At 45.2% G+C, this 27,192-nt stretch overlaps 1 protein-coding gene across 4 annotated transcripts; it reads right to left on the bottom strand.

The window, feature by feature from the left end:
* Positions 1-431: 431 nt before the first annotated feature.
* SLC25A39 (solute carrier family 25 member 39) lies at positions 432-27,192 on the bottom strand. Of its 4 annotated transcripts, XM_053263275.1 has the most exons (13): positions 27,070-27,191; positions 26,398-26,679; positions 16,326-16,434; positions 13,659-13,718; positions 10,835-10,879; positions 8,376-8,485; positions 6,975-7,042; positions 6,102-6,226; positions 5,126-5,299; positions 4,050-4,159; positions 3,436-3,517; positions 2,826-2,906; positions 432-1,879 (listed from the first exon to the last, which is right to left on the bottom strand). In XM_053263275.1, the coding sequence occupies exons 3-13, from the start codon at positions 16,420-16,422 to the stop codon at positions 1,761-1,763; spliced, it is 1,071 nt and encodes a 356-aa protein (XP_053119250.1). In that variant the 5' UTR covers positions 16,423-16,434; positions 26,398-26,679; positions 27,070-27,191; the 3' UTR covers positions 432-1,760. The 4 variants fall into 4 exon arrangements, with proteins under 4 accessions (XP_053119250.1, XP_053119253.1, XP_053119251.1 ...); XM_053263278.1 differs by lacking the exon at positions 10,835-10,879 and having other exon boundaries at positions 27,070-27,192; XM_053263276.1 differs by lacking the exon at positions 27,070-27,191 and having other exon boundaries at positions 26,398-26,726.

The raw sequence follows: 27,192 nt of genomic DNA, 5'->3' as shown, positions 1-27,192 counted from the left end.
ATGGAAAATAGCCTTGTTTGAAACCTTGGAGACACTGCCAGTCAGTAGGCTGGTTCACACAATTGTGATTTGGGTAGAACAAGTGTCCTAACCCATTCCAGGAGCTGTGCACACTCTGATTTTGCAATCATAAAAAGCAAGGTAGGAGGCAGGAGAAGTGATTGTGTGTGAGGCTTGCTAGGTACAGCTGCTGGGGAGGATGGAGCCTCAAAGACGATCACTTCCTCCATCTCCTACCTTGCTTTTCACTCACACCCCATCACCAAATGGGAGCGTACACATCTCCCAAACTTGGATAGGACACTTGTCCTACCCAATTGATGATCAAGTGAACTAGCTTAGTATAAGGCAACTTCATAAGCGACATATTCATCCTGAGTAAAACATGGATTATTTCCACTTTCCTAAAAACTCAGTCCAAGACAATTCCATCAGGGCACAAGGAGTTTATGTTCAGGGACAAATCTAATGTGAATAAAGAAAAATATAGTGAACATGACAAAAACAGGGCACAACAATGACCTCTTTGTGGAAGCTGCCACTGGAAGAGATAAGCATCTTTGTGCAGTCCAGGCTCTTGTGGTGGCCAGCAAAGAAGAAAGAGCTGGATCTAGGCCTTAGGCCACAGACACTTCAAGGAACAAACAAACAACCAGATCAACAAGTCCTTTCATTTGCTCTGTGTTCCTTTTTTAAAATTAACTTTATTTAAGAAATAAAGATTTCATTATCTCCCCTTCCACAAGGACATAAGTAGCAGACACATAAGTTAACAGCAGGAAAAGGAGTAAGATTACGAAGTGCTAAAGAGTGTGACTTAAGGTATCTGGAACAAGCCAAACCTTGGCGCAGGTGAGATTTCAGTCCTGCTTGAAGGTAGGGGTTTTGGGAAGAGGAAGCTTGGAGTTTACTCTCTTTGTGCCCGTACTACCCACTACGGTGTGAGATTAAGAGGTCCACTGGAGTTGTGGAGAGAAGAGGTGGGAGAATCCTGAGTCTTCAAAACCAGTGTTTGTTTGGAGCTCCCCAAGAGTCCAGTGTAAGGCTGCAACTTGAGCCAGTATATCCATCATGCCCAGAAAAGGTCATGTGGCAGAACAAGCAGCATGCAGGCTAACAGATACATTAAAATTAAGGCAGGAATGGAGATGTCTTTTTGTCTCCAACTACAGCAACTTTTAAGTCTTTGGAGGCCCACAAAAGGGAATTTCATGCAGAAGATCCTCTTGTTTTTAAACGAAAGGGCTAGCCCATTTCCTCTTCTTTCATGTCACTACCACCTGCATCTGGCCAAGGAAAACTACCTTCTGTCTGGAGTCTTGCAGGCAGGCAGTTTTAGTTGTAGAGTCTCCTGATTTGGAGCAATGTGGCAAACACCACAATGGCTGAAGCGCCTGCTCTTCAGTGAGCTGTAGAAGAGTTACAGTACCCAAGCAGCTCAACTTGAGCATGAGTCCTTAGTGAGTACAGGAGGTGCAGTTATGATTTAATCACTAAACTGCTCCCCAGGAAAAAAGGTAGGAGGGAAGAAGCTAGCTAAAAGGCACCTGGAATTTGCTCAACACAATACAAATACTAAAACAAAAAAAAACACAAGCAAACTTTTCTTGGGTATGGCCTTCTCAAGCTTGACTGACAGTGATCATTGCCCGTGCTCATGCCCACAAACTCTTCTCTCCCACCCACTCCTCTGCTAAAACCTTCCATCAATGTGGTTTTGGTCCATTGGGAAGCTGCCAATGGAGGCTATTTCCCAGATCTCACAGGCCATTAAGCCGCTGTTCCTGGTTCATTTTCTGGAAGAAGGTCTTGCCAAATTCATATGTGCTGATCATAATGGCGCAGGCTGGGGCCACCTTGATAACACGAGGCAGGAATCCTACGGGGGGAAGAAATGAACCAAGTCAGGCCTAAGCTTAGCTAGATGGAGCTGACTCTAGCTGACCAGAGCAAAGACAGGGAGAAAAGGAGGTGGAGGGGACAGAAAACTACTCTAGAGATGTGCATGAACCTGTTTGGAGGCCCTTTTATGGGCCTCCGAACAGGTTCAAAAGACGGGCAGTTCGGCGGCAGGGGGATACCTTTGAGGACTGGGGAGAGTACACTTACACCATCACCCTGCTGCGTTTCCCCCACCGGCGCTGCAGTGTAAAAGGGTCTGGTGGGGTGGCAGTGTACCTCCTCACTGCCCTGTTGCCTCCTTGGACCAGAAGTACCTGGCACACATTCACAGGATACTTCCGGTCCAAGGAGGCAACATGGCGGCAGGAGGGTACGCTGCCACCCCGCTGGACCCTTTTACACTGCAGCGCTGGCGGGGGAAACGCAGCGGCGGGGGGAGGAATGTACCTTCCCCAGTCCTTAAAGGTATCCCCCCTCCACCCTAAAGCCGCCCCCCGCCAGTCCCATGCACATCCCTAAACTGCACTTCCAAATGCTCCATCTCTTCCTGGAAGGCAGGGAGAAAGTACAGTGCTGCTTTACCTGATTCAGTGAGGAAGGCTAAGAAACTCACAAGTTGTGCAACCTTCCTCTGACTTTGGCCCGAGTGCCACTTATACAAATCATATCATAATCACCAGATTTTCCTGCCCCCCTCCTCTTTTTTTTAGCAGCTGGAGTGCAGTGAGGTTATGGGAAACAGATCAAGAACAAACAACTTGCCCAAATCTCTAGGGCTTCCCTAGAGAGTTTACATTTGGAAGGATTTCAGCTAGAGACTCTTCACTCCAAATCTAATCCTCTATTTACTACTATTCCACACCAGCCCTACATAGAATAGAGGAAGATTCTGGGCAAGGGCCATAATGGAAAATGCCAGTCACCTGCAAAGAGTCCTCGGGTGCCCGATTCTGCCCGAATTCTCTGCATAAGCAGCCACGTGGATGAAGACTTGGAAGCAGTAACTGAGCAGGGAGAAAAGGTAAGAAGTTACCAAAATCAACAAAGCAGTAGAATTCAGTTAGCTATTTAGTACTATTTAATAATTTCTAAGTTAGCAATAAAGATTGCAGACTCAAATTCAACTCCCCCTAGCTATCAGAATAAACTGATGGGCTATTTAAAGACTGTCGCCCTTAAGAAAGAAACCAAGGCAGCAGGAGGGGGAAGGAGGAGATCAGTGAGTGTGAAAGGAGCAACCCTGAACAAGAGACTGGCCTGCTAGCTCTGAGATCGTAGAGATTCTAGATATTCTGCCTGGGATAGAAATCACAAACTGCCTTGCCCCCTTCAGCCCAGACACCCTTGATCCTGCTTCCTCTGCCACTGACTTCTGTAGCTTTTCTGCACTGCCTGCTATGCACTACTTATCCCTACACCAACCCAAGCTTATATCTATGTCCTTGGGGAGCTACCAACTATTAGGTCAGAAATATGAGTTGTCCTCTCTCCTTGCTGTTGTCTTCTTCCTCTGGCAACCTTTCTGCCTCTCACCTTGGAGTGTCTCCATGTCTCCCAGCTCAACCTGCCGCTGGGTCTTCACCACATCAAAGGGCAGTGTCAGGATAGCAGCAACCTGGGGATAGGAGAGACCATCTGTTAGCCTTCAGCAGCTGCAGTAGTTTAACACGGAATATTTAGCACAACAACCTCCACTAGGCCCTACTGTTCAGAATGCATATGCAGGAAAAATTGTTTGTGTTGACAAGTTAAAATGGTAATGCAAAGTTATTCAAAAGTCAGCATCTGTACACCATTAACACTTCTCAAAGTAGAAAGATTTTGCAAAATGTTGCACTTGCACACAAAGTTCACCCCCATCTGCTTTGTATTGTAAAATAACAATCAGACTTCCTGGCAGAGCCTTTCTGACTAGGAAGTCTGGAATTTTAGCACAGAAAGCATACCAGCTTCTGCTCACCAGTGCAGATAAAGCAAACCAAAAGTCATGCCTGCAGCTTTCCTGGTTGCAGAAACTGGGTTAATTAGGACGACTCCCCGTGGTACAGTTAGGGAACACTGGTCTCCAGGCCCTTTTGCCTTGCTTCCCTGTGGTTAGGCAATTTCACAAGGCCTTATTAAAAGGACTGTAAAGCTCTGTTACTCACCACACCAGAAATGGCGCCAGATGTGAAGTTGATCATGAAGGTGGCCTCATTGAGACAGAATTTCCTGCACAGCCACTCTTTCACCAGCTCATAGTTATACCAGTACAGAGCTGCGAGGAAACAAGAGGGCAAGGAAGATCAGAAAAATGGGGCGAGTGGGTGGGATTCGTACAGACACCAGGTGCTTATTGTACTTCCTGTGCATAATGGAGAAAGTGTGCTTGTTTGCTAGGCTTGCAGCTCTCCCATCCAGGAATGCCTGTGTGCAACACCCTTCACCCAGAGCAGATGGCTCCAGATTTACTCAATCTGACCAAGCCACTGTTGGGCCTGGGGGAAACAAACTCATTTCACTGCCCAAATGAGAATGTAATGGCAGACTCAAGACCCACACTAGCTGCAACCACTGTTCCCTTTAAGGCATGTGCACATGAGTGCGCTCACACGTTTTCTGATGTCTGCTCAGTTAATTTTAGATCCTGCTCAGGTTGAATTAGGAAGGCCCCACTCTGAATGCATGTGTGCACACAGTGCCTTGATACTGCCATCCAGAACAAAACTCATTCCGCACAGAAATGAAAAAACCTAGAGAGACCACTGTCTGCAACCTAGAGGGAGTCACAATCTCCAAATGGGATGGGACAGGAAGTATCAGTGCCATAGAATGGTCCTTATGGACTATGTTGCTCAACCTCCTGCAAAAGCAGCATATCTTGGATAGTGGACAGATGTCCATCTAGTAGCTTCTTAAGAACCTCCAAGGCAGTGACATACAGTTTCCAGGAGCAACATTGTAATATTGATTGCTCTACTCCCCTGAACATTTAAAGCACTGCACTGAATCAGCTAAAACTTATTTGTTGAAAGATGTTCAAGAGATGAGGCTGACAGGCATCCTCTTGATGCTTTGATATCTTGAAAAATGATATCACACCGTGCCCTTCAATATTTTTGCTCTAAAATGAGGAATGCCTCGCTCCTCTCAATCTTCCGAATGCACTCGTATTCCAAACTCTTATCAATCCTCTCCATTACTACTTCCCCTATTCTCTCTCCCCTTGTTGCATTCACCATACCTGAGAAGGGAACATCTCGCAACACCGTGGGTCCCCAGCCCCTCCAGAGAGACAGCCAGCCATCCTGGGCCACAGCAGACTGGATGCAGACACGCAGCTCACGGTAACTCAGTTGGCGAGATTGCATCTTTGTTCGGATGAGTTCCAAGGGGCTGATCACAGTTACTGCACCCACTGGGAAAGAATTCAGAATGGCAATCAAAATCAAGCCTTGCCCATCCAGGTTTGTGCGCTCTCACCATACCCCAGATACCAAATTGAATGCATGTAGAAACAGAACAGCTGATAGGGAGACTGTGGATTACAAGGACATTGGCATAAAAACTGAGGGAGCCTATAGGTGCACTTGCATCATGAAGCAATGGAACTGACATGGTGGGCATTGGCCAAGGAGCCATCTAGCTTTGCATTCCACCCGAGCAGCAAGACCCTCCAGCAAAAACCAACAACCAGGATGCGTTTTCAAGTTGCTGATAGTCACTGAAATCTACAACACCAAAGGTATTACGACCCTGAACTCTGAGGCTCACAGACTGTGTTACACCAGCTTTTTACAAATTTCCAACATCCTCCAGTACCAGCATTCCCTACAGTAAACATGTTAGCCCAAGGAGGAGAATGTGGTATCGCTGTAGATGTCAAGGATCTGCAGTTGGCCAAGGCTCACTGGCATATGCCCATTACTTGTTTGGAGATGGACACCTCCCCTTCACACATGACACATCTAATGCAGCAAATACACTACCTCCAACCTCCCCAGCTGTTTGTTCTAGAAGAGCACATGAGAGGCCCCATCTCCAAGCAACTCCTGTTCTAAACAAGACACGCCATTCCAAAAGCTGAGACAGAACACAGATGCCAAACCACTGGGGAAAGTATGGCTGTTCCAAAAGCTAGTGGGTTCAATTATAGATACTTATTTAAAGCAGCAAGACACGACAGGTCCTGCAAAATACACACACAAAGTGATACTCACGTCTAGCAATGGCTCCAGCCACCAGTGGGATGTAGCGCCCTTTGCTATCTATCTTGGCACGCAGAAAATCACGTAGTTGATCATAACTAGTGAAGTAGATCACAGTGGCAGGGACAGCCATAACTCTGTTGAGAAATTGCAAACAATAAAGACTATGGTCCTAGAAAGCAGCGAGAGAGAGAGAGTGCGCGAGCACAGGCACATGTGCACACACGTGTATGCAGAACCCAATTACTTCAGGCACCAATGTGCCATATATTTGACACACTACCCCTAAGCCCATCAAGAATCTGATCAAGAACACTGCGTTCCAAAACCTGCCAGCAAGGGGGGAAATGTCAAAAAAAATCAGACAGGCATGGTTGTGAGAGGGGCAGGTAAAAGAGACTGAGTGGTCTGGCTTTAAAACACCCTTTTTGGTTTCTTAGCCATGCACTTCAATAGATCATTCCATAAGCAAGAGGATCAGAAATGGTGGGTTTTGTTTTTAACAAAAAGAAGTGGGGATTAATCTTGGGACTCTACAGGATATACCATATTCCAAAACTGAGACCAAACAAATGAAACTATCCTGCAGTTGAAAGGTGCTGCAGACACAAAATTTTGGGGACAGAGCGTCATTTTATTTATATTTTTGTAAACAGCTTTGGGGATTTTTGTTGAAAAGCGATATATAAATATTTGTTGTATTTATATTATGTTTTTGGGGGAAATATTTCAGAGGTAGTTCAGGATCCATTTGAGAAGCCATTTGGTGAGACGTTAACATTAAAATAAAATCAATACTGGTTTGAAAACGAATGTTTTATGGCCCAAGACTCAACAATGAATTGGGATTTATAATTAAAACAAATCAATCATGTTCAAACTCACAGAGTGGGTGGCAGGCCACTCCATAAAGATCGGATGCCCTCGTAGCGTATTATCTTCACAAAAGCATCCTAGAATAAGTGAGAGACAAGGATGGACAGTTGAGGATAGATCAGCAGAAAGAAAACTCTCAAGTGTGCTTAGGAACACAAATGTGTTTCTTTCCTAATTCCACTCCAGCTCTGCTAGAGAGACTTAATCACTTTGTCTTCTGGGTTAAGCAGAATTTTCTTCAAATAGGTGACTCTCAGTGCTAAACTATATACTACAAACAAAGTGTGTGAAAACTCCTGACAAGACTTATTTCCCCCACAAAAACAGGTTTGGGCAGGGGAGGGGGTGGGGGTGGGGTGGGTGATGTGAAGCTAAGGAAAAACAATGTGTAATACTTTCCCTAGCATCTGTTTCATGGTTCCAAATTCCTCTCTCCCCCTCCGCCCAGAAACAGCTTCATTCTGTCTCACAGGGTTCCAATAACATGGTTGCATGGGCATATATGCATTCAGGAACCCCCAAGAGACAATTTAATCAGGAACAGTGACTAGACATCCCTGAGACACTCTCCACAGTGAAACAGCAAAGTAAGGAAGACATGCCTGAGATGTCCTGTGTTGCCCCTTTAGCAAGTAGTAAGGGCTTAGGGGACACTAGGGCACAGATGAAGTTCTAGGGATGTGCACAAATTCGTAACACATCCCCTGCCCCTTTGAAAAAGGAGAGCAGGTGCATACCTGCTCCTTCTCCTACTTCCTCAATTTGTGGTGCTCCTCCCAGCTATCTTTGTGGCCAATGGTGCCCTCCTGCAGCTGACCCCACATGGCAGCAGCCATCTGCATGGTCAGCAACTGTGCTGACCATGAAAATGGTCGCTGGGCATCAGTGTTCTCTCTAACAGGGATTCTAGATGTTGTTGACTACAACTCCCTGAATCCCCAGCTGCAATGGCTTTTACTTGGGGATTATAAGTGTTGTAGTCAACAACATCTGGAAATCCCTGTTAGAGGGAACACTGCCAGGCATGCACGTGTGCTTGTGCATGCAGCTGGGAGAGAGTGCCTCTGGCACACAAAGATTGTTTGCAGGAGCGCCGCCAATTCATACCCTCAGGAGCTGCCAGAGGAATCCACCTCAAGGTCCACGGTGGAGCAAAGACAGCTAGTGATTCCGGCCTTTAAATTAAAAACAACAACAACCAGGGGTGAAGCGAGGAGGCAGCTTCACCCATGAATCCACTGCATTTCTACCCTAGTAAATACACTAGTTTGCATGGCAACCCATACCAATAGCAAGACTGTCTTACAGCTAAACCCCAGCTATGAAACTGCAGGACATTCCAGCTGGCAGATTTGTCCAGCCCTTCACCATGCAAATGTCACCAGGTCATTGTTGGCATCAGGATCTTACCAATGTGCCTGTGAAGCGCGTGGGGGTCTTGTACCAGGCCATGCAGCTGTTTCCATTCTGACACACATATAGGTGGTCCATGAGGCCATTGCAGTAAAGAAAACATTTCCCTATTGAAGCAGAAGGAGACAACAATGAACAGTGTTCAGGGTGGGGGTAGGTTATAGCTTCAGGAATCAGACACACTTGCTTAATAACTTATTCTACTTTTGAGATACCTACTCCGAACCCACATGTGCTCACAAACATCCTGTATATCCTGCACGCCATCCTCAAGAACACGCCTAGGCACATTCCATATGCTCTCCCAACAGTAGCCATGGAATTCAGAGCAGAATTTGGCATCATGAGAAGCTAAGTGACCATATTCTTAAAATGTCTAGTCCTTATGACCACAGGGATAAGCTTGTAAACATGCAGGCAACATGTAGAGCTCTCTCAGAAAACAGGGAGTAGCAGGGGCAGGACTGAGGAGGATTTCTGACGGCATCCTATGCAGCTCCTTCTCCATAAGAAGAGCTTGGACTTGTCCAGAAAGACTCAAGTTCAAATCCAGACCAGCAATAGATATTTCAGAGCTTAAGCAAGTCACTTTCAAGCATCTTTGTAAATAGAAAGTAACCTTCCCTGAAAAACAGCCTATCGCCAGACTCCCTAGCCTGCCTTCCTTAAATTATTTTTTTTTACTAAGAAATGTTAAGTCAAGAACCCCACAGCAGCAAACACAAAAGCACAATAAGTAACAGAAAAATAAGTTTACTTGCATGTTCTCTAGTTGGAATGAATGTGAATTGTTTCCTTAAAACAATTCCTACTTCCCTTTTTATTTTCCTAGCAAAAGGTGCATACAATCTTCCTTATGGAGACTAAATAGGATTAGTTATGGACTGAGGGCCCCCATGAAGTGTCTAGGTCCAAGACACTGGCACACCAAGGAAAGGAAGCAAGCAAGTTAGGGATCCAACACAGCTCAAGCAGAACTGGCCACTCCCAGAAAAACAGACACCATCACCTCACCAGCCAGAGCTACTAGGTTGCCAGCTGTCCACATACATTAGTATCAGCCCGCCAGCCACAAGCTAGAATAGGCAAGGCTGCAATGACTGGGGGTTCTGCTGAAACTTCCACAGTTTGGAATATTGCCTGTTGGTATCAAACATTTACTGATCCAGCACTCTACTTCAGTGTTCCTAACACAGCTATTTCCTTTTGGCTCCTTCATCTAGTTATCAGAGTAGTTTTGAGGTCCTACTCTCAGCTGCTGAGGCTAATGGTCATTAATAAGTTCACAGAGGACAGATTTAACTTTTGTTAAGCTCCTTGTGTTAATAGACACGGCATCCTGCAGTAATGAATTTGAAAATTAATTGTGTATTGCATAATGCATCTATTGTCCATCCCAAGTCATTGAGAAGTTGGATGGTCTTAGTCACTGCAGACTCAATAGCCTTAGAAGAGGGTCATGGAACAAGTACAAGAGGCTGTTTCTGTGGCAGTGGCAAGGTGTTCACACAAAATAGACATACTCTGGATAGAGTAAGTGCACAGAATTCCCCTGAAGCCAGCTCCACAGAAGGCAACATCGCCACCACCAGCCCCAAATATAACTGCCCCCTTCCCCTAGGGCACAGATTAGATGAGATTCAAGCAAAGTTCAGGAAAGACACAATATATGGAAAGGAAGAGAAGGACAAACACACAGAGGGACAGACAAAATGCTTCAGGGGCTCATTATGGAATGGCGAGAAACACCTTCTCTCCCTCCACTCATTACATGCAGCGCTCTGTGTATTCCATGTTACCTGATGTTTCAGTCAGCATTTGTTAAAAGAGAAACAGTTTCATAGCTTTTGTGGTTGCAGAGAAAAATAGAAAGGAGTACCACCACTAGACACTGTCAACTGAGAATTCTACTTTTCTGGGCACAGATAACTTTTTTCAAAGCATCTTTGCTTAACCTTAACCCTTCACAATAATAATACTCAACATCTGTGTAGCACTTTAACGTGTTTATATACATTATCTTATTGTAATCCTGCTGACCCTGAAAAAGTAGGTCAATATCATCTCTACATTGCAGCTGGGAGCTGAGGGTGAGAGAGTGAGCTGCTTAATTAACGCCGCATAGCTGTGACAGTAAATTCTGGGTTTTCCTTTAATAAATCTTAGTTTATTTTTGTCCCAGCCTGTGCTTGAAGGTTCACATTTTACCCTCCTACCAACCACATCCTGCTTTGTAGTTCAGTCTTTTAGCTGCTCTGCTACACTAGCCCCTCACAGGCAGATGAGCAGCAAATCCCCTATTGAAGGAGGAATATACACATTTTCCCCTTAAGCCGCAAGGCAGGAAGGAACCCACAGCACTCTCCTTTGGGAATGGGAGCAGTAAAGGGGTCAGTGCTGCATTCACAGACAGCTGTTACTGGCAGCTTCTACAGGAAAGTGCCTGAAATACTCACATTTGGGCTGGTGAATACTCCAGGGCATAGATTGTACTGACAACACTGAAAGACACAACATGGATATACTTAGTGACAGGCTGAGGAGGAGGAGGGAACAGCTGAGGCTGTATGAGGACCTTCAGCTAAGGCAGGGTGTATAAAATTTTCCTCTGAGGAAAGAGATACAAGACAGATGGCAATTTCCCCAATGCATCTGGTGAAATTATTTTAAAAAGCCATTTTCTAGACATTAAAGGCATGGCTGGTGCCTGATGAAACTGCAAATGCTAGGCATCTCAACAGGACTTCCAACAGATGAAGGACACTGCTCTGTGTCAAGACACCAAGGACTGCAAGAGACTGATGGCTTCATATCGGCGGGATGGATTGAACAATTCTGCCCAGTCTCACGAATATATGGGCAAAACCCAATCACAGGTTATGAAGGGGGATTCAAAGAGCCACAGCTATATATCTGTCCTACATAACATATTACAAAGAAACCTTTTTTCTTTGCAATGTGTTACACATACCAAAGAAAAGAAATTACAAAACGACAGTTCAAAGTCAGTCACAATTAAGCCCCACTGTTGAACTTCTTTAAGGGCAGATCTTCAATATTCAGAAAAAGCAGTAAGTACAGCCCTCCTAGGACTGTTCCACTTCAGAGCGTAAATGGGGGAGCTGCATGCTTGAATGTTCTCCCACATCAAAAACTCCCCAGTGGTGAAAACAAGCATAGAAGGGAGCAAGGATCTAGCATGATTTATCAGGAAAGAGGCTATGGGTTTTTTTTTGCGGGGGTGGGGGTGGTTGGGCGGGGGGGCGTTGTGTGCAGAAAGTAAATGGATTTCCCTCACCTGCATTCTGGAGTGCTACAGATCCAAGAGGGCTCTGTGGAAAATCTACGCTATACCTGAATAAGTTTAGTCAACAGAGACTCAATGTTGAGGGCCAAGGCCCATTTTAAACCCATGCTCAGACTTGGTGCAGTCATGCAGGTACCTGTCACCCAGTAGACAGCTCCAACTGTGAAGTGGCGTTAAGCACTCTTTGATGTTTCAGAGTATCTTTCCCCCTTCCCTTGTTTGTCCAGTGCAGTGACAGTAATCCCAAGTGTGTTGACCCAAACATGAAGTGTTGAGGTAACCTTATTTTCTCCAATCCCCTCCACGCCAGCCCAAGTACACTATAAATTAGACTGTGCTTGAAGACTGATTTCACATTTCACCCTTCCCCTCTGAGCTCACGCCACTAGATTTTAGAGAGTGGCCCTAACCCAAAGAGTTTTCCCTTGATGGTGGTTCCTGTATGGGGCTTTGTACACAAGGTTTCCCTACTTCCGCCTCAGAAGTAGGGTGGTAGCAGCTAATCTGGGTACAGGGAAATCTTTATGAGCTGCTCTTGAAGCTCCCTGTGGCAGCTTCATTGGTTACTGGTCCACTTCCAGGCTAGATTCAAGGTGCTGGTCTTGACCTTTAAAGCTCTATGCGGCTCGAGGCTGGGGTACCTGTCTGACCACATTCGCCCATAAGAACCTGCCAGGGCCCTCCTTTCATCGTCTCAGGCCCTGCTCATGGCCCAGCCACTAACAGAGATCCAGTTGGCGGGGACTAGAGACAGGGCCTTTTCGGTTATGGCCTCTCAGCTTTGGAACACGCTCCCTGAAGAGCTTCACCATGCTCCCTCCCCTCAGTATTTTTTAAAAACAACAACGAAAAACCCAACTTTTTAAGGAGGCTTTTTACTGTCCCATCTTTGGTTATATCTGGTAGGTTCTTTAGTTTTTATAATTCTTAAGTTTTTAGCTTTTAGAATAACTTTTAATTTGAACTTAAGACTGATCGTGGTTTTTAACCTGCATTTTTAACTTATTTACTCAATTTGGCTAATTTTATTACTTTTGTTTTATATTGTATCTATTTTATTTTTGTGAGTCAACTTGAGCAGTAGTGTACTGGAAGGGTGGGGTGTAAATATTTCAAATAAATAATTAATTAAATAAATAAAGAGGACCATTTAGTCTCTTTTTAGGGGCTGTGTTTCAATTGCTGCAGCCTGTGGACCACTTGCTTTGAGAAGCATGACCTATCACATGTCAGCTTGAGCTTGAGCTTTGCTCTTCCTGGCTAATGATATCTAACTGAAGAGGACTGACTAGCTGGGTCCAGGAGGTAATAAATACTTATTTGTGAGAGGGCAGGTGAAGAGAGCACTCCTGAAGGTGAGCACTCCTAAAATATTGTATCTATTTTATTGTTGTGAGCCACCCCGAGAAGTAGTGTACTGGAGGGGCAGGGTATAAATATTCTAAATAAATAAATAAAATAAGTAAATAAATCAAAATGCCTCAGGACCCAAGGTCTGGATAGGTTGTACCAAGTCTTTTTCCTGAACATTTTAGGTTAGTGGGGGCTTGAAGCCACAGTTTCTCCTCTTTAACTCACTAGGGTAGTTTGCACGATCAGCATTAGGGTAGGCGCTTCCTACACTAATTTGGGAGCTGGGCACACTCCCAGTTTTCAATCATGTGTTAGATAAAAGCAAGGTTGGAAGTGGGGGGCTTGATCATCAGTCAAGTCCCAGCTGGGTGGGTGCACCCTACCCATTTTCCGTCCCCAGTTTTTGAATGAGGTAGGTGGGGAAATCCTCCTACCCAGCTGACAGGCTTCTTAGACTTCTCTTACACTAATGTTGCTCATAAGAACAGTCCTTCTATGTTAGAACAGCTTCAAGATTTGAGGCAATTGTTCTGGACCATCAGCATCCAAGTGATGAAAGATTCCTCCCCACTGACTCTCTCCCATATCCCTCACCACAAAGGAGGAATGGAATCACTCACCTTTGGAGAATGGGGTCTTCTGAGCCTGCAGGCGGATCTTTACCACATCCAAGGGTGTGACTGAAGACACAACATGAAAGTGTTTGGTTGCATGACACTTAAGCAACACAGTATTACACGGCACAGAATAAACACATGCCCAGTCTTCAAGTATTTGTGGACCTTCAGAGGGCTTGAACAGATGTAGGGCAGTCACTGTATACAGACCATTGCTGTCTGATCCCAGCACAATGATTTAGCAGAGACTAAAATTCTTTTCCGTCCCCCATCTGCAATGGTGGTAGCACCATTTATATGATAAGTGGGGAGAAAGGGAAAGAGATCTCTATGCTGCTGCTGCCTCTCCTCTCAAGTACATGTACATGACCGGAGTAATAGCAAGGCACTGCTTGAATCTCTAAGGGACCAGTTTTCCACACTGTAGTCTGACAAATAAGTACAGAAATGGAAGCATGGTGCTGGAAGAATTTTCCTCTTGAACAAATCCACTCAAGAAGTACAAGGGCAATACATAGTTTGAATTCAAAAGGGTTTCCTTCTATCCCTCTCACCTGCCCTTTCAAAGCTTGACCTCACTGGTTGCAACTTAAGAGACAAAAAACCTGACCATACTAATGAATATGGAAGTCCATTTGTCTAGACCAGGGCTGCTCAACATCCTCCTGCAGATGTTGGCCTACAACTCCCATAATGCCTGACTACTGGTCATTGTGGTTGGGGATTATGGTAGTCCAAAAACAGGTACAGGGCTGAAGTTGAGCAACCCTGGTCTAGACCATGGCAAAAATTCTCAAACTATGTGTTGGGACACATTAGTTGTCCCATGAGATAACTACTAGAAAGCAAAAAAACCCCTAAACTTTTGTGGTCCCAAAATACCCACCCACAATGACTGCCAAATTCACCTCTGCATGATTCACTGCCTGTGCTCCTGTCTTCTTCCAATCAGTCGTAGGAAGGATAGGAACATAGGAAGCTGCCTTATACTGAGCCAGACCATAGGTCCATCTAGCTCAGTATTGTCTACACAGACTGGCAGCGGCTCCTCCAAGACTGCAGGCAGGGATCTCTCTCAGCCCTGCCTTGGAGATGCCAGGGAGGGAACTTGGAACCTTCTGCATGCAAGCATGCAGATACTCTTTCTAGAGTGGCTCCATCCCCTAAGATGAATATCTTACAGTGCTGACATGCAGTCTCCCATTCAAATGCAAGCAAGGGTGGACCTTGCTTAGCAAAGGGGACAATTCATGACACAAGACGAGCTCTCCTCCCTAACTGACACTGCTGGAATGTGTTGGGGGTGGGGAGTGATTCTGCTTTGTTTCTGCATCAAATGTGATTGGATCACTCACCCTCACTGCCGAGTCACAAAAGAATTCACTTATCTCAGTCAAATATCCATTGCAAGTCTGCATGCCTCACCGATCTAGGCATGCCTCCTAGCCTGGATCAGTAACTCATGTAGAAACACAGGGATGGGACTCCTCTGTGGGCAGGTAATCCTTAATGTAATATACTGAAAAGTGAACCTTTCAAAGTGTAAGCATGCCTCCAATTTTATTTCAGAAAGTAGTGTCAACTATCAGATGTATGAGAAATGCTGGACTAAGAGCTAGTTCACACATGTATCAGCACTTGACTTGCTACTGGATGTATGAACTGATTTGAGTGAAAAAATACTTCGACTGAGGCAATATGAAACTTCTATCTGTGTTGACTCTCCATTAGGGATGTGCACGAAGATCGTCGTTGCCAACGGGGGGTAGCGCTTTAAGGGCGGGGGAGGGTGTACTCACCCCTCCCGCCGCATTTCCCCCGCCGGCGCACTGTCATTTGGAAGCCCCTCGGGGCAGCAGCATTCCTCCCTGCCGCCCCGTTTGCCCCGTCGGCCGGAAGTCGCAAGCACCCGTCGTGCGTGCGGCCTTCTGCCATGTGCGCGCACATGCACGATGGGTGCACACGCGCTCGCCACTTCCGGCCGACGGGGCAAACGGGGCGGCAGGGAGGAATGCTGCTGCCCCGAGGGGCTTCCAAATGACAGTGCGCCGGCGGGGGAAATGCGGCGGGAGGGGTGAGTACACCCTCCCCCGCCCTTAAAGCACTACCCCCCGTCGGCAACGAAACGCCGAAACGCCCCCAGTGCCGAAACGTTTCGGAGGCCTTCATAATGGCCTCCGAAACGTTTCGGGCACATCCCTACTCTCCATGTATGATAGACACTACTCAAACTACGATAATTAAGTTCTGAATATGGCATGCTTAATCCAAGATATCATTGTAGGACCCAGGAGGAGCAGTGTTCCCTTAGATATGTCTGGATCAAGCAATAAATATAATAGCAGGTCAGATTTATATTACTCTCACCACATGCTTAAGGTGTTGGTATACACACAATTGTTTGCGCTTGCCAGTTATGCAGTTTGGGCATGCAATCACATGCCCAAATTGTGATTTTTCAATGTGCAGCCACATTTTTACCATTCCACAGCATAGGCTAGTTTGGCCAGCACTGATGGTTTGGCAAAACATGGGCATGCACTGGAAAGGATAATCCAAGCCACATGTTGAAGCTCAGACCACATATCCTCGCCAATACACATCTTGGCATACACCCACATCACTAAAATCAGCCCAGAAGAAACTGCAGAACAAACACAAAGTACCTACCAAAGAGAGAAGTGAAGAGGGCCCCAGTCCCAGATGCCAGCATCTGCTGCATGGGGGTGATGCCCCCTGACAGAGGCACAGATGGATCCTCAGCCATTGTGCTGCTTACCTGTCAGACACAAATTTAAAGTAAAGTAAGGTAAAGTGTGCTGTCAAGTCGATTTCGACTCCTGGCGCCCACAGAGCCCTGTGGCTTTCTTTGGTAGAATGCAGGAGGGGTTTACCATTGCCATCTCCCGCGCAATATGAGATGATGCCTTTCAGCATCTTCCTATATCACTGCTGTCTGATATAGTACCAGCAGGGATTCTAACTGGCAACCTTCTTCTTCTTCTTCTTCTTCTTCTTATTATTATTATTATTATTAATTCAATTTCTATTGAATTCTATTCTATATGCTTTGATTTTCGATTTCTATTGAATTCTATTCTATATGCTTTGTTAGTCAAGCATTTCCCCACTGTGCCACTTAAGGTGAAGCAACCTCACAATTACTGGCAAAGGCATTCTAAGTCTCCCAAGAGATTTCTGTGGCAGTGCTTTTATGAGGTAGATATTTCAGTGAGGTCTGCTTGCTCAGTAAGCATCTCCCCATTCTAGCCCCAAAGAGACATGGACTAAATACCAGGTTAGGTTCATTTTCCAGGCTGGGAGTTACAGTTGTACATAAGCCATTTTCCTTCACAAAACACCACAAAATCCCTGAAATCCTTTAATATGGAAAAATAAATTACAATTGCAACAACCCTCTGCACACAAAAACGCAAACACAAGTGGGAAAGCAACTCAATAAGGTGCCTGAGTTAGTATGAGAAAAGTTACTGCTTTGGAATGTTGTCATGTCAAGAGGGCTATAGCATTTGCAACATGCAAATATGCAGTAGGCTTCACCATTAAAAAATTACAGCTGTGTTAGTTACAGGCAACTACAAGCTAAAGTGCAGGAACATAATGGGGACTTTATTTTACATCCCTTACTTATGACAACTTATTATGAAATCTCTCCCCTCCCCACCACCACCCCAGTTCAGTTTTATTATGAACATGAGATTGGTTTCGAAGTCTGGATGTCATGGACAACTGCCTACACTATGCATGGGTGATATAAGTGGGCTCAAATGCACTGACACATTCCTTATGCCTAACCTCCTTGACTGCCTGCAGCTACCCCACCCCATGGGAGCTCTTTCACACCCAGCCCAGGTCCACAGCTATTATCACAAGGCTTCAGAAAGGGGCGAGGTCTCTTTTCCACACATGCTGCTTATACAATCAGCCTCTCAGAAGGTGGCAGGAAGATGCTAGTTCAGCACCGATAGGAAAGACATTCTGAGCTATTTGCAAAAATGCTAAGATAAGACTGTAACACCACCACCCTCCTTTATTTTGCATAAAATTGTCCAGTTTGCATGGTTTCAGTATTAAATTGAGCATTTTGATTTTGGACACAACAAGAGGATTGCATAAGGGGGCTTTCAATACATGAGTACCATCAGAGGTAGATGGTCAGCAGGGCAAGGTTGCAAGAAAACTGCCAGGTATGCTTAATACAGAACTCTCCTATCACGAGCACAAAAGCTATTCACAGGTACTGGATGTGTGGCACAGACACTCAGAGGTTTCCATCCTTTCCTCCACCCCCAAGCTCTAAAAACTGAGAAGTGGAGAACTGGTATGATATAGGGGATAGTGCTGGCTTAGGGCAGAAGAGATTCAAGTTCACATCCAAAACACAGCTATGAAGCTACATTTAAGGCCCAGTTCTTGTGTTCATTTCTAATGTGGCAGTCGATAGATACTCTGCCCTTATACTTTGTTCCCTTATCACTCCAGTATTTGCAACATCTGCACTTTTATAGCACTTCACAGAGGGGAAAGTGTTTTATTATTCTTATCTCAGGTCAGCCTCACAATTATTTTATGAAATGGGTTGTGCAAGGCTTGTAAGTAGTTTTGTGGTGGCTGCTGCTCTCCTTCTGTCCCCCGCTTCTGCCATGTCATTCTCACTGTCTGCATTTCACTGCCACTATCACCTCCTCACTATTCCAAATGATGGGATAATCCTGTGTGCTTCCGTCTCCACAAAGGGGAACAGAAGTCCAGTGCTTTAAGGCAACTGCATTCTGTCTTTCACATATACCAGGGAAGAGAAAGGGTACATAGCTGCAACCTTCCAGCACATCTCCTTGCTCCTAGAGGGAGAAGTGTAGGAATCACAAGTGGAGGTCTCTGACTTCTTCTGGTCTTAGAATGGCCACTTGTCCTTTATGACCAAGGAAAAAAAGGCAGACCTCCAAGCACAGGACAAATTACTCACAGGAATTCAACATAGCCCTATGCAGATAGATACAATTTGGCTGTTTATAGAGGAATGGGCTACTTGCCCTTAAGTGAGCAGGCAAACAGCAAAGCTGTTCTGATTAACCCACTGCATGATACTGCCCCCCCCCACCAACACACACATAAGTTAGTGAACAGAAATGCCTGAGCCTTTTGGAAGGGCGGTATAAAAGTTTTAATAATTAATTAATTAATTAATTAAACAAACAAACAAACAAACAAAAGTCCTATTTTGAGCCAGGGTGTACATCTCATGCCACCTCCAGTCTCTAAGCTTCTGATGCTTTATGGCAGACCCTGCCAACAAGTTTTGTAGACTGTTTTCTCATGTTAGCACAAAAGCTTAGAATTCAGCCCCAATTTCACATTCTGCTCTGGCATGGTCAGCTAGGGGGAACTGCAGACCACACCTAGCCTTGCCCAAAGGTGTCAGTCTGCATTACATGTGCCAGTGGAATTTGTACAAACACGTTGCAAAAAGTATTCTAACACACCTTGAGATTAGCTAGATTTAGCAAGAGAATCAGTGTCTCACTGAGGTATGAAAACCATGGCTCAGCAGTGCCATTTCAGGCTGCAGGTGGGGCAATCATTTAACTAAAGGCTTCTCCAGAAAAAAAGCTTCCCTACACATACAAAACTCCATGTCAGGAAGTAGGCTTCTAGACTAGCTTTCTCCCCAACTATAGACATCATTTGATTTATTCTCCCCTCCACCTGCCAACATTTATCTTTCTCAGCCTTAATCAAAGTGCTTCTTGCCAGTTCTCAGTGTGTGGGGAAAGCAAAGGCTCAGAACATGTGATCTGTACCCAACACATAAATAAGAGGAAAGTAATGCTGATCGCATGTTCAGAGCTTATAGCCCAAGGCTCAGTTCTGATTGACACACAGGGCTTGGGGCCATAGCTCAGTGGTAGAGCATGCCTTGCATGCAGAAGGTCCCAGGTACAGACCCTGGCATCTCCAGCTAGGGCTGGGAAAGACTCCTGCCTGAAACCTTGGAGAGCTGCTGCCTGTCAGTGCAGACAATACTCGGCTAGATGGACCAATGGTCTGACTCAGTAGTAGGCAGCTTCCTACCGTTGTACTGGTTTTGACTGTAAGGCAGTAAGACTGGGCCTCTGCAACAGCTTCATCTGCAATTTTCTTCCTCCTGGCTATACATAAAGAATTAACTACTACTAACTAACATGCCTCTGGGAGCCAAGAGATTCCTAGAACAGGCAAAAGGATTACACAATGATACATGAGTATGCCAACTGCAAAACAGATTAATTACTTATAACCTTTATCACTCATCTTCAGAACAGCACTGCTGTGCTTAAGTTCCTATTACTATCCCCGTTTCACAATTGAGGTGGAAATCCTGAAACTGGCCTCGGACAACCCCAGTAGTAGGTGAGTGCTTTCCATGTGATTAAAGGGGCTGGCCGGTCTTGCCTCTCCATTCCATCAGTATCTGCTCTGTGGGAACTGCTCCCTCCCCCACAACTACTACCACACCACACTTCACCACCACCCTATTGCTGCCGCTACCCTTAAAGGCTGGCTATTGAAACAGAAGCCATGCACTCAGGGAAAGATGGCGGCGTCATTTGGTCTTTTTACTAGACTCCTTACTTCTCTCCTCCCCCCCCCATGCCCTCAGATAAGGAGCCAGCTAGGGTGTCCCCAGCCTGAGAAGGGTCCATCCCCAGGGGTAGAAAGGAGAAGAATCAGCTCACCAAAGGTGATGGATCTGGACAGAGAAATGGGCAGAAGCCCAGGTGTGTCTGATCAGGAGCATAGACAGGAAGGAACTAGGGAACACACCTGAGCATGCTGGGAAAGGGGAAGGACCTACGACACCTGAAAGACCTGAGACTTCCTGTCTATCAGGAGCAAAGGAGTGGAAGATAACCCTATGTAAGCCATGACCTCCTACTTCGAGGGAGAAAGAACAGCTGTGAAGACCTGGAGGGCCTCATTAGGAGGCCAGATTCTCAGTAACCTATCACATTTTAGCAAACACAAGAGCATGATGGTCTCCTCCATAAGTCAAGAGGCTTCACAATCTTGCTTTTCCTTCAGACATGCTACAATCTGTGAGGAGAAGCAGGATCTCTGCTGTTTTCCCACTGTAATCAGAGCCCATCCTAGAGTATAGGGTATTCCCAGCATGCCTCAGGAATAGTCAGGAAGTTATCTCAGAAAAGCAGCAAAGGCAAATTGGACAGTTAGCCTTTGATGGGGAAGAGTGATAATAGTAAACAGCAGCAAAGGCTTAGGAAACAGGGAAGACAGCTTACAAAATTTCTGTACAAAGTCAGGAGCTACTGAGCCTAAATCAGGTATACAGAGCTGCATGTGCTGCTGCTCTGTGCATTTAACAAAATACAATAACTCAACTTGACTTTACATAGGCATCCAGTAAGTTTAGAGCTGAACAAGGATTTGAAATGAAGCCCAAGTCTATCTACTAACCACATTACTCTACAGAACTTCTGGAATTCTACTACATTTATATCCAATGTTCTCTTAACATATTAAATGTATGTATTTGCACTACAGACTTAGTTATTCCTTCTCCCAGATAACCCTAGGAACTGTGGTTGTGCAAGGAACACCATGATGGATCTCTAGCAAATAACTGTGAATGCCCACTTCAGATTAAAGGAAAACTGCAGGCAACCTTACAAAAAGTACCATGAATAATGCAGGCTGAGGACAAGACTGAGGAGGAGTTGGTCAGGAAACATCTTCCTACCTTAAATGAGTTCAAGTCTTCAGGGCTAGAGCAAGTGCATCCTAGGATATGCGAAGAACTTGCTGATGTACTTTCAGATTCTCTGTTTAAGAAATCCTGGAGAAGGGATGAGATGCCACTGGAAATGGGCTAATGTTATCCCAATTTTATTATGTTTTTTAAAGCAGGGGGGGAAGGACCTAGGAAACTACAGACTGGTCAGTCTGGTTTAGATATCAGGAAAAATACTAGAATAGATAAAACAATCAATCTGTAAGCATATGGATAACAATACAGTGATTAGTAGAAGCCGGCATGGATTTGTCAAGAATAAATCCTGCCAGATTAATCCGATCTCTTTTCTGATCGGCTTACTAGTTTATTGGATTGTGAGAATGCAGTGAATGTACTTTATCTTCATTTGACAAAGTTCTTCATGATATTTTGGTTAGCAAACTGGTCAAATGGGGGCTAGATGATATCAACATCAGGTGGACTCGACTGATTGGAAAACCATATTCAAGGAGTGTTCACCAACAGCTCCTCATCAAGCTGGAAGAAGGCTTTGAGTGGAGTGTCACAGGGTCCTTGACTTAGTACTCTTCAATATTTTTATCAATGACTTAGATGAAGAGTCCTCAGCAAATTTGCATGTGGCTCAAAATTGGGAGCGATAGTGAACACCTCAAAAGACAAGAATAAAATTCAAAATGACCTTGACAGAATGAGAAAGTGGGCTGAAACTAACAAAATTAAATCCAGCAGGCACAGATACAAAGTTCTGCACAGATTTTTTTTTAAAAAATCAGATACACAGGTATAGGATAGGGAATACTTGGCTTGCCGGTAGTAAATGTGAAAAGGATCTTTGGATGCAGTCCATCTCAAGCTCTCAACAATGTGATGAAGCTGTAAAAAAGCTAATGCAATGTTAGGCTGCATTAATAGAATCACAGTTGCCAAGTCAAACTGCCTAGAGACTTCAGTAGTGGGCGGTATACAAATATGCTGAATGAATGAATGAAATAATATAGTTCTACTTTACACTAGTCAGTGGGTGCCACACTTTAAGAACGAGATTACTGGAGGATAACAAAGATTATCTGTGATCTGGAAAACAAGTCCTATAAGGAAGGGCTGAAGGAACTAGGCATGCTTAGCCAGGAGAGAAGACTAAAGGCAGAACACAGTACTTACTCTTCAAAGACCTGAAGGGCTGCACATAGAAGACTTGTTCTCTGCTACTTCAGAGGACAGAACTAGATCTAATGGGCCAGTCTAAGTGTAAGCAACACCAGTTCGACCATAGAATCAATTACCCAGGGAGGTATAATGTAGTTTTCACTTGCTGGAGGTCTTCAAACAGAGGCTGGACAGCATCTCTGGGGATGCTACAGTTACGGATTTCCTGCATCAAGCAGGGAGATGGCCTACTACAAGATCCCTCCAATTATGAATTGAATTCACTTAATTCATTGGGTAAAACTATGTTAGTTAAAGTAGTTTAAAACCAATTATTTATAATACTGATGTTCCCAAAGTCAAATTGGTTTAGCATACACAGAGGCTATTCACACAGGCGTACAAAAACGAGCTAAGGGAGCCCAGCCTGGTTTTACTCACATGTGTGAACCACCAGGATCAGGACCGATTCCAGTGGTAAGACAGCGGCAAACCTGCCTACAGAGCCTACCTTCTTAATGGGGTTAGGAAAGCAAATGTTCTCCTAACCCCTATTTATTGATCGTGCGTCAGCTGCGGCTGGCAGACTCGGGAAGGGGGGAAATCCCCATAATGCAGCACACACTCGCACGTTGCATTATTGGAGCTCCGAGGGAGGGGGGGGACACAGCACCCCAACCTTTGGATCCACCAGGAGGAGCTGGTGCTCATCTGGTGAGGCGATCTGCCCGCCCAGGGATGGTAGGACAATCATCTGTGGTGAGGTAAGTGCTTTAGGGCTTCCTCCCCACAGAACAGATAGCCCATCTGATCCCTGGTGCAAGAGCATATTTCTTTCCCTTTCCTCTCCTCTAATTTCCAAGGACGATTAGAAATTAATCTTTGGACAGAAATGTGTTGACTGCAGATTTCTGAAAAGGTAACTAGATGTTGCAGGTCACTAAGACTTCTGCACACACCCCAAAGCTTTTGTCCTGCCTACAGACAAATACTTATACACCGCTTTTCAACAAAAGTCCGCAAAGTGGTTTTCATAGGTATAAACAAATAACTCTCCTTTCCTAAAACAGCTTTCCCCCACATCCACAAAAGCCTCAGTTGCAGTTAAAGCTTTTTAGATGTAATTCTGAATAAGTGTAGTAAAAACAAGCCAAGGCGAAAGATAAACTCTGAATGTTATCACCTACATGATTAAAAAAACCACACACGTTGCCAAAGCACATTAAAGATTTACAGTCAGGGGTCAAGGAACAATTCTGCACTAACTTTGTTCAGTTCTCTCTCCCCCCCCCCGCCCCCATTGGCTCACATCCCAACTCAAGTTTTCCTACTTCTGACCTCCAAACATCTCATTGTACTGTAAGTTATACTTCACTGTCTATTTGGAGGCCATGTACACACAGTTCTTTGCCATAACATCTCCAATATGCCATACTCTGGTGGAAAATCTCAGAACTGTGTACCCAGCTAGATACATCTTTTTCCCTTCTCAAGTTTAGGTACCCTATAACTTCTTTGCATTTCCTCTCTACCACCCCCTCCCCACCACACACACAGCACCTTATCTTAGCATTTAGAATAGGTGTGAACAGTAAGTAGATCATGTTCCTCTGGTGGACCACTGACCAATTTTCAGGGACCACCTTATGCCTGCAAAGAATTCTGAACTATGTGGCCCTGGATCTGATTTAGCAAGACACTTTTTATATTATTAAGCAAGAATTCAAACTTAGGATCATTTAACACAGACTAGCTATGCCTTACAGGCAAGACTACAGCATCTGGGGCTCTTTAGTTTAGAAAAAGAGGTGACTTCCGGGAGACATGATAGAGGTGTATAAAATTATACAAGGAGTAGACAGAGCATTTTTTCTCCCTCTCTCACAACAATAGAACCAGGGGTCATTCCATGAAACTCAAGGTTGGGAAATGTAGGACCAACAAAAGAAAGTACTTTTTCACACAGCATATAGTTAATCTATGGAATTATTTGCCACAAGATGTGGTAACAGCCACCAGCCTGGATGGCTTTAAAAAGGGCTTAAACAAATTCATGGAGAACAGACCTATCAATGGCTACTAGTTGGTGTCTCTGGGCCACCTCCAGCCTCAGAGGCACGATGCTCTGAATACCAGTTGCAGAGGAGCAACAGCAAGAGAGAAGGCATGCCTTCGTCTCTTGCCTATGCTTGCCAGAGGCATCTGATGGGCCACTGTGTGAAACAAGATGCTGGACTGGATAGGCCTTAGGCCTGATCCAGCTGGATATTCTTATGTGATCCGAGGTATATATTCTTGCCTGTAAATTTACAAACCATTGGTGGACTACAGCTACTCTAGGTTGTTGTTTGTTTTGTTTTTAAAGGAGACCACACAAGCGCGAAGTCAGCTCCCCCTTATCTAGTGGCATGTGAAACCTTTCCTCCCAGAGGTAGATTGAGAATTATTGGGATCATGGATTCAAACAACATCTAGGGTGGAGGGAGGAGGTCCTTGCACACATATCCATAAAGGCAAATTCCTTGCACTTTAAAGATCCTAACTATATATGAAAATTATATCCATATTCTTAACTTCCTTTATTAAACTTGAGGGAGAAACCAACCTTTTATACCAGTCAACTGAAAAAAATCAAATAGCGCATTTTGTGTCCATGTGTCCTTATGCCAATACATAAGGGAATCCTGGGTGGTAAGCAGTGTCCCCTGTTTTTCCCCCATGTGTGTGGAATGAGTTTTGTTATGGGCGACAGTATCAAGGCAGTGAGCGCACACGTTCATTCAGAGAGGCCTTCCTGATTCAAACAATGTGGGATCTAAAATTAATTGAGCGAGCATAAAATGTGTAAGTGCACGCACATGGGCATGCCTTAGAGGGAACCGGTGTTAAGTCCACTTGGTAGGAGACCCATTTAACCCAACCCTCCCCTATTGATGTAGGTCCTCATGTGAGTCACATGAGCAATAATGCCTACCATACCACAATCTTTAGCTTAGAAACATAGGAAGTTACCATATACCGAGTCAGACCATTGGTCCATCCAGGTCAGTGTTGTCTACACAGACTGGCAGTGGCTTCTCCAAGGTTGTAGGCAAGAGTCTCTCTCAACCCTATCTTGGAAATGCCAGGGAGGGAACTTAGAATTTTCTTAATGCAAGCATACAGATGCTCTTCCCAGAGCAGCCCCATCCCTTAAGGGGAATACCTTACAGTGTGCACACATTTTCCATTCAAATGCAAACCAGGGTGGACCCGGCTTAGCAAAGCAGACAATTCATGCTTGCTGCTACAAGACCAACTCTCTTCTTGTGTCTGGAGCTTGCCACTCCAGACATAAATCACTCCTCTCCCAACTTCTCTAGGAACATTCCCTCTTTCACCACAGGAGTTTCCACTCTCCCCTGCACATAAATGCCTCACCAGGGTGGTTGGGGGAAAAGGCACACCCAAGCCATGTCCCAACTCACAACTCCCCATGCTGCCAAGGGTTCAGTACGGAGCAGCTGCACCTGCCAGCAATATCTCTGCAGATCCAGTTCCCTCGTTCAATTTTCATAGCCACAAATGCATGTCAATAAGGTACATGAAGTCAAGATGAACTTGCTCCTCCCGGCTATGGAACCCAGCCAGCTCCATGAGATTTTCAGCAAGCTCCCAACCCTAATATACATCACCCTTCAGCACACAGGTATGAGGAAAAATGAGAAGTGTTTATGAAAACCATACAACCCGACTTTGCATTTCTCTCTCGTCTCCTACCACAGAGGCTAATCTCTCCCTGCCTTCGCCCTTCCAAATAGAGGCCGAGGACGCCCCACTCACCTACTCATTACAGCCCATAGGCATGCGTGCTTGCTGGGTTTTTTTTCTCCTTCCAGGCACCGGACAAATACATTCGCGATGGCACAGCCCGCGCCTTCTGGGAAGCCCATTTGCCGCCTTCTGTGTTAAAGGCAACACTGGCGCTGCGGGGGGGGGGGGGAGAATCGGGGAGCCGGAACAAGAGCGCGCGTGGAAGGGTCGATGGAGTCCAACGACTCAAAGGAAGGGACGAGCACAGACCGGTGCAGTAAAGAACTTCCTGTGAAGGTCATGCAATGGCTCCTGGGAGGAGGGAAAAGCGAGATGGGAGGGATTTATTTCAAATTTTAATGTGGGTAGACAGACACAAATAACTTCCGGCATAACATAAAAAGCCCTATTAACTAGAGTAGACTTGGTCAGCCACAATTCTCTATGGACGCAAAGTGGCGTCGCTCTATCCCTTGCAGCCTCTATGATTAAAGCTCCCCCCCCCGCCCCCGCCGGAAACCAGGCGTTGTTAAATAATGTAAATTGTTGCTACACCGGTTCTTTTTTGTACTGGATGTATTAATAAGGGCTGTGCTTCCATAAGGAACCCCAAAGGGGATCACAGAGTCCAATTATAACTAAACTTCCGATTTCCAATTAACCGTGCTGAGCAACTGATGCAAAGAAATAGTAACACCGCACCACAACGGAGATGTTGGGGTAGAGCGGATCCATTCGTAGCATGACCCTGACTTTCATACTACTTCAAGTTCAACGCACAAACGGAAACCGGAAATGAGGACGGTGGTCGTCTAGTCTCGTCTT

The sequence above is a fragment of the Hemicordylus capensis genome, chromosome 6 (genome assembly GCF_027244095.1).
Source record: "Hemicordylus capensis ecotype Gifberg chromosome 6, rHemCap1.1.pri, whole genome shotgun sequence".
Lineage (NCBI taxonomy): Eukaryota > Metazoa > Chordata > Lepidosauria > Squamata > Cordylidae > Hemicordylus > Hemicordylus capensis.
This window is presented reverse-complemented; position numbering and strand designations above follow the sequence as displayed.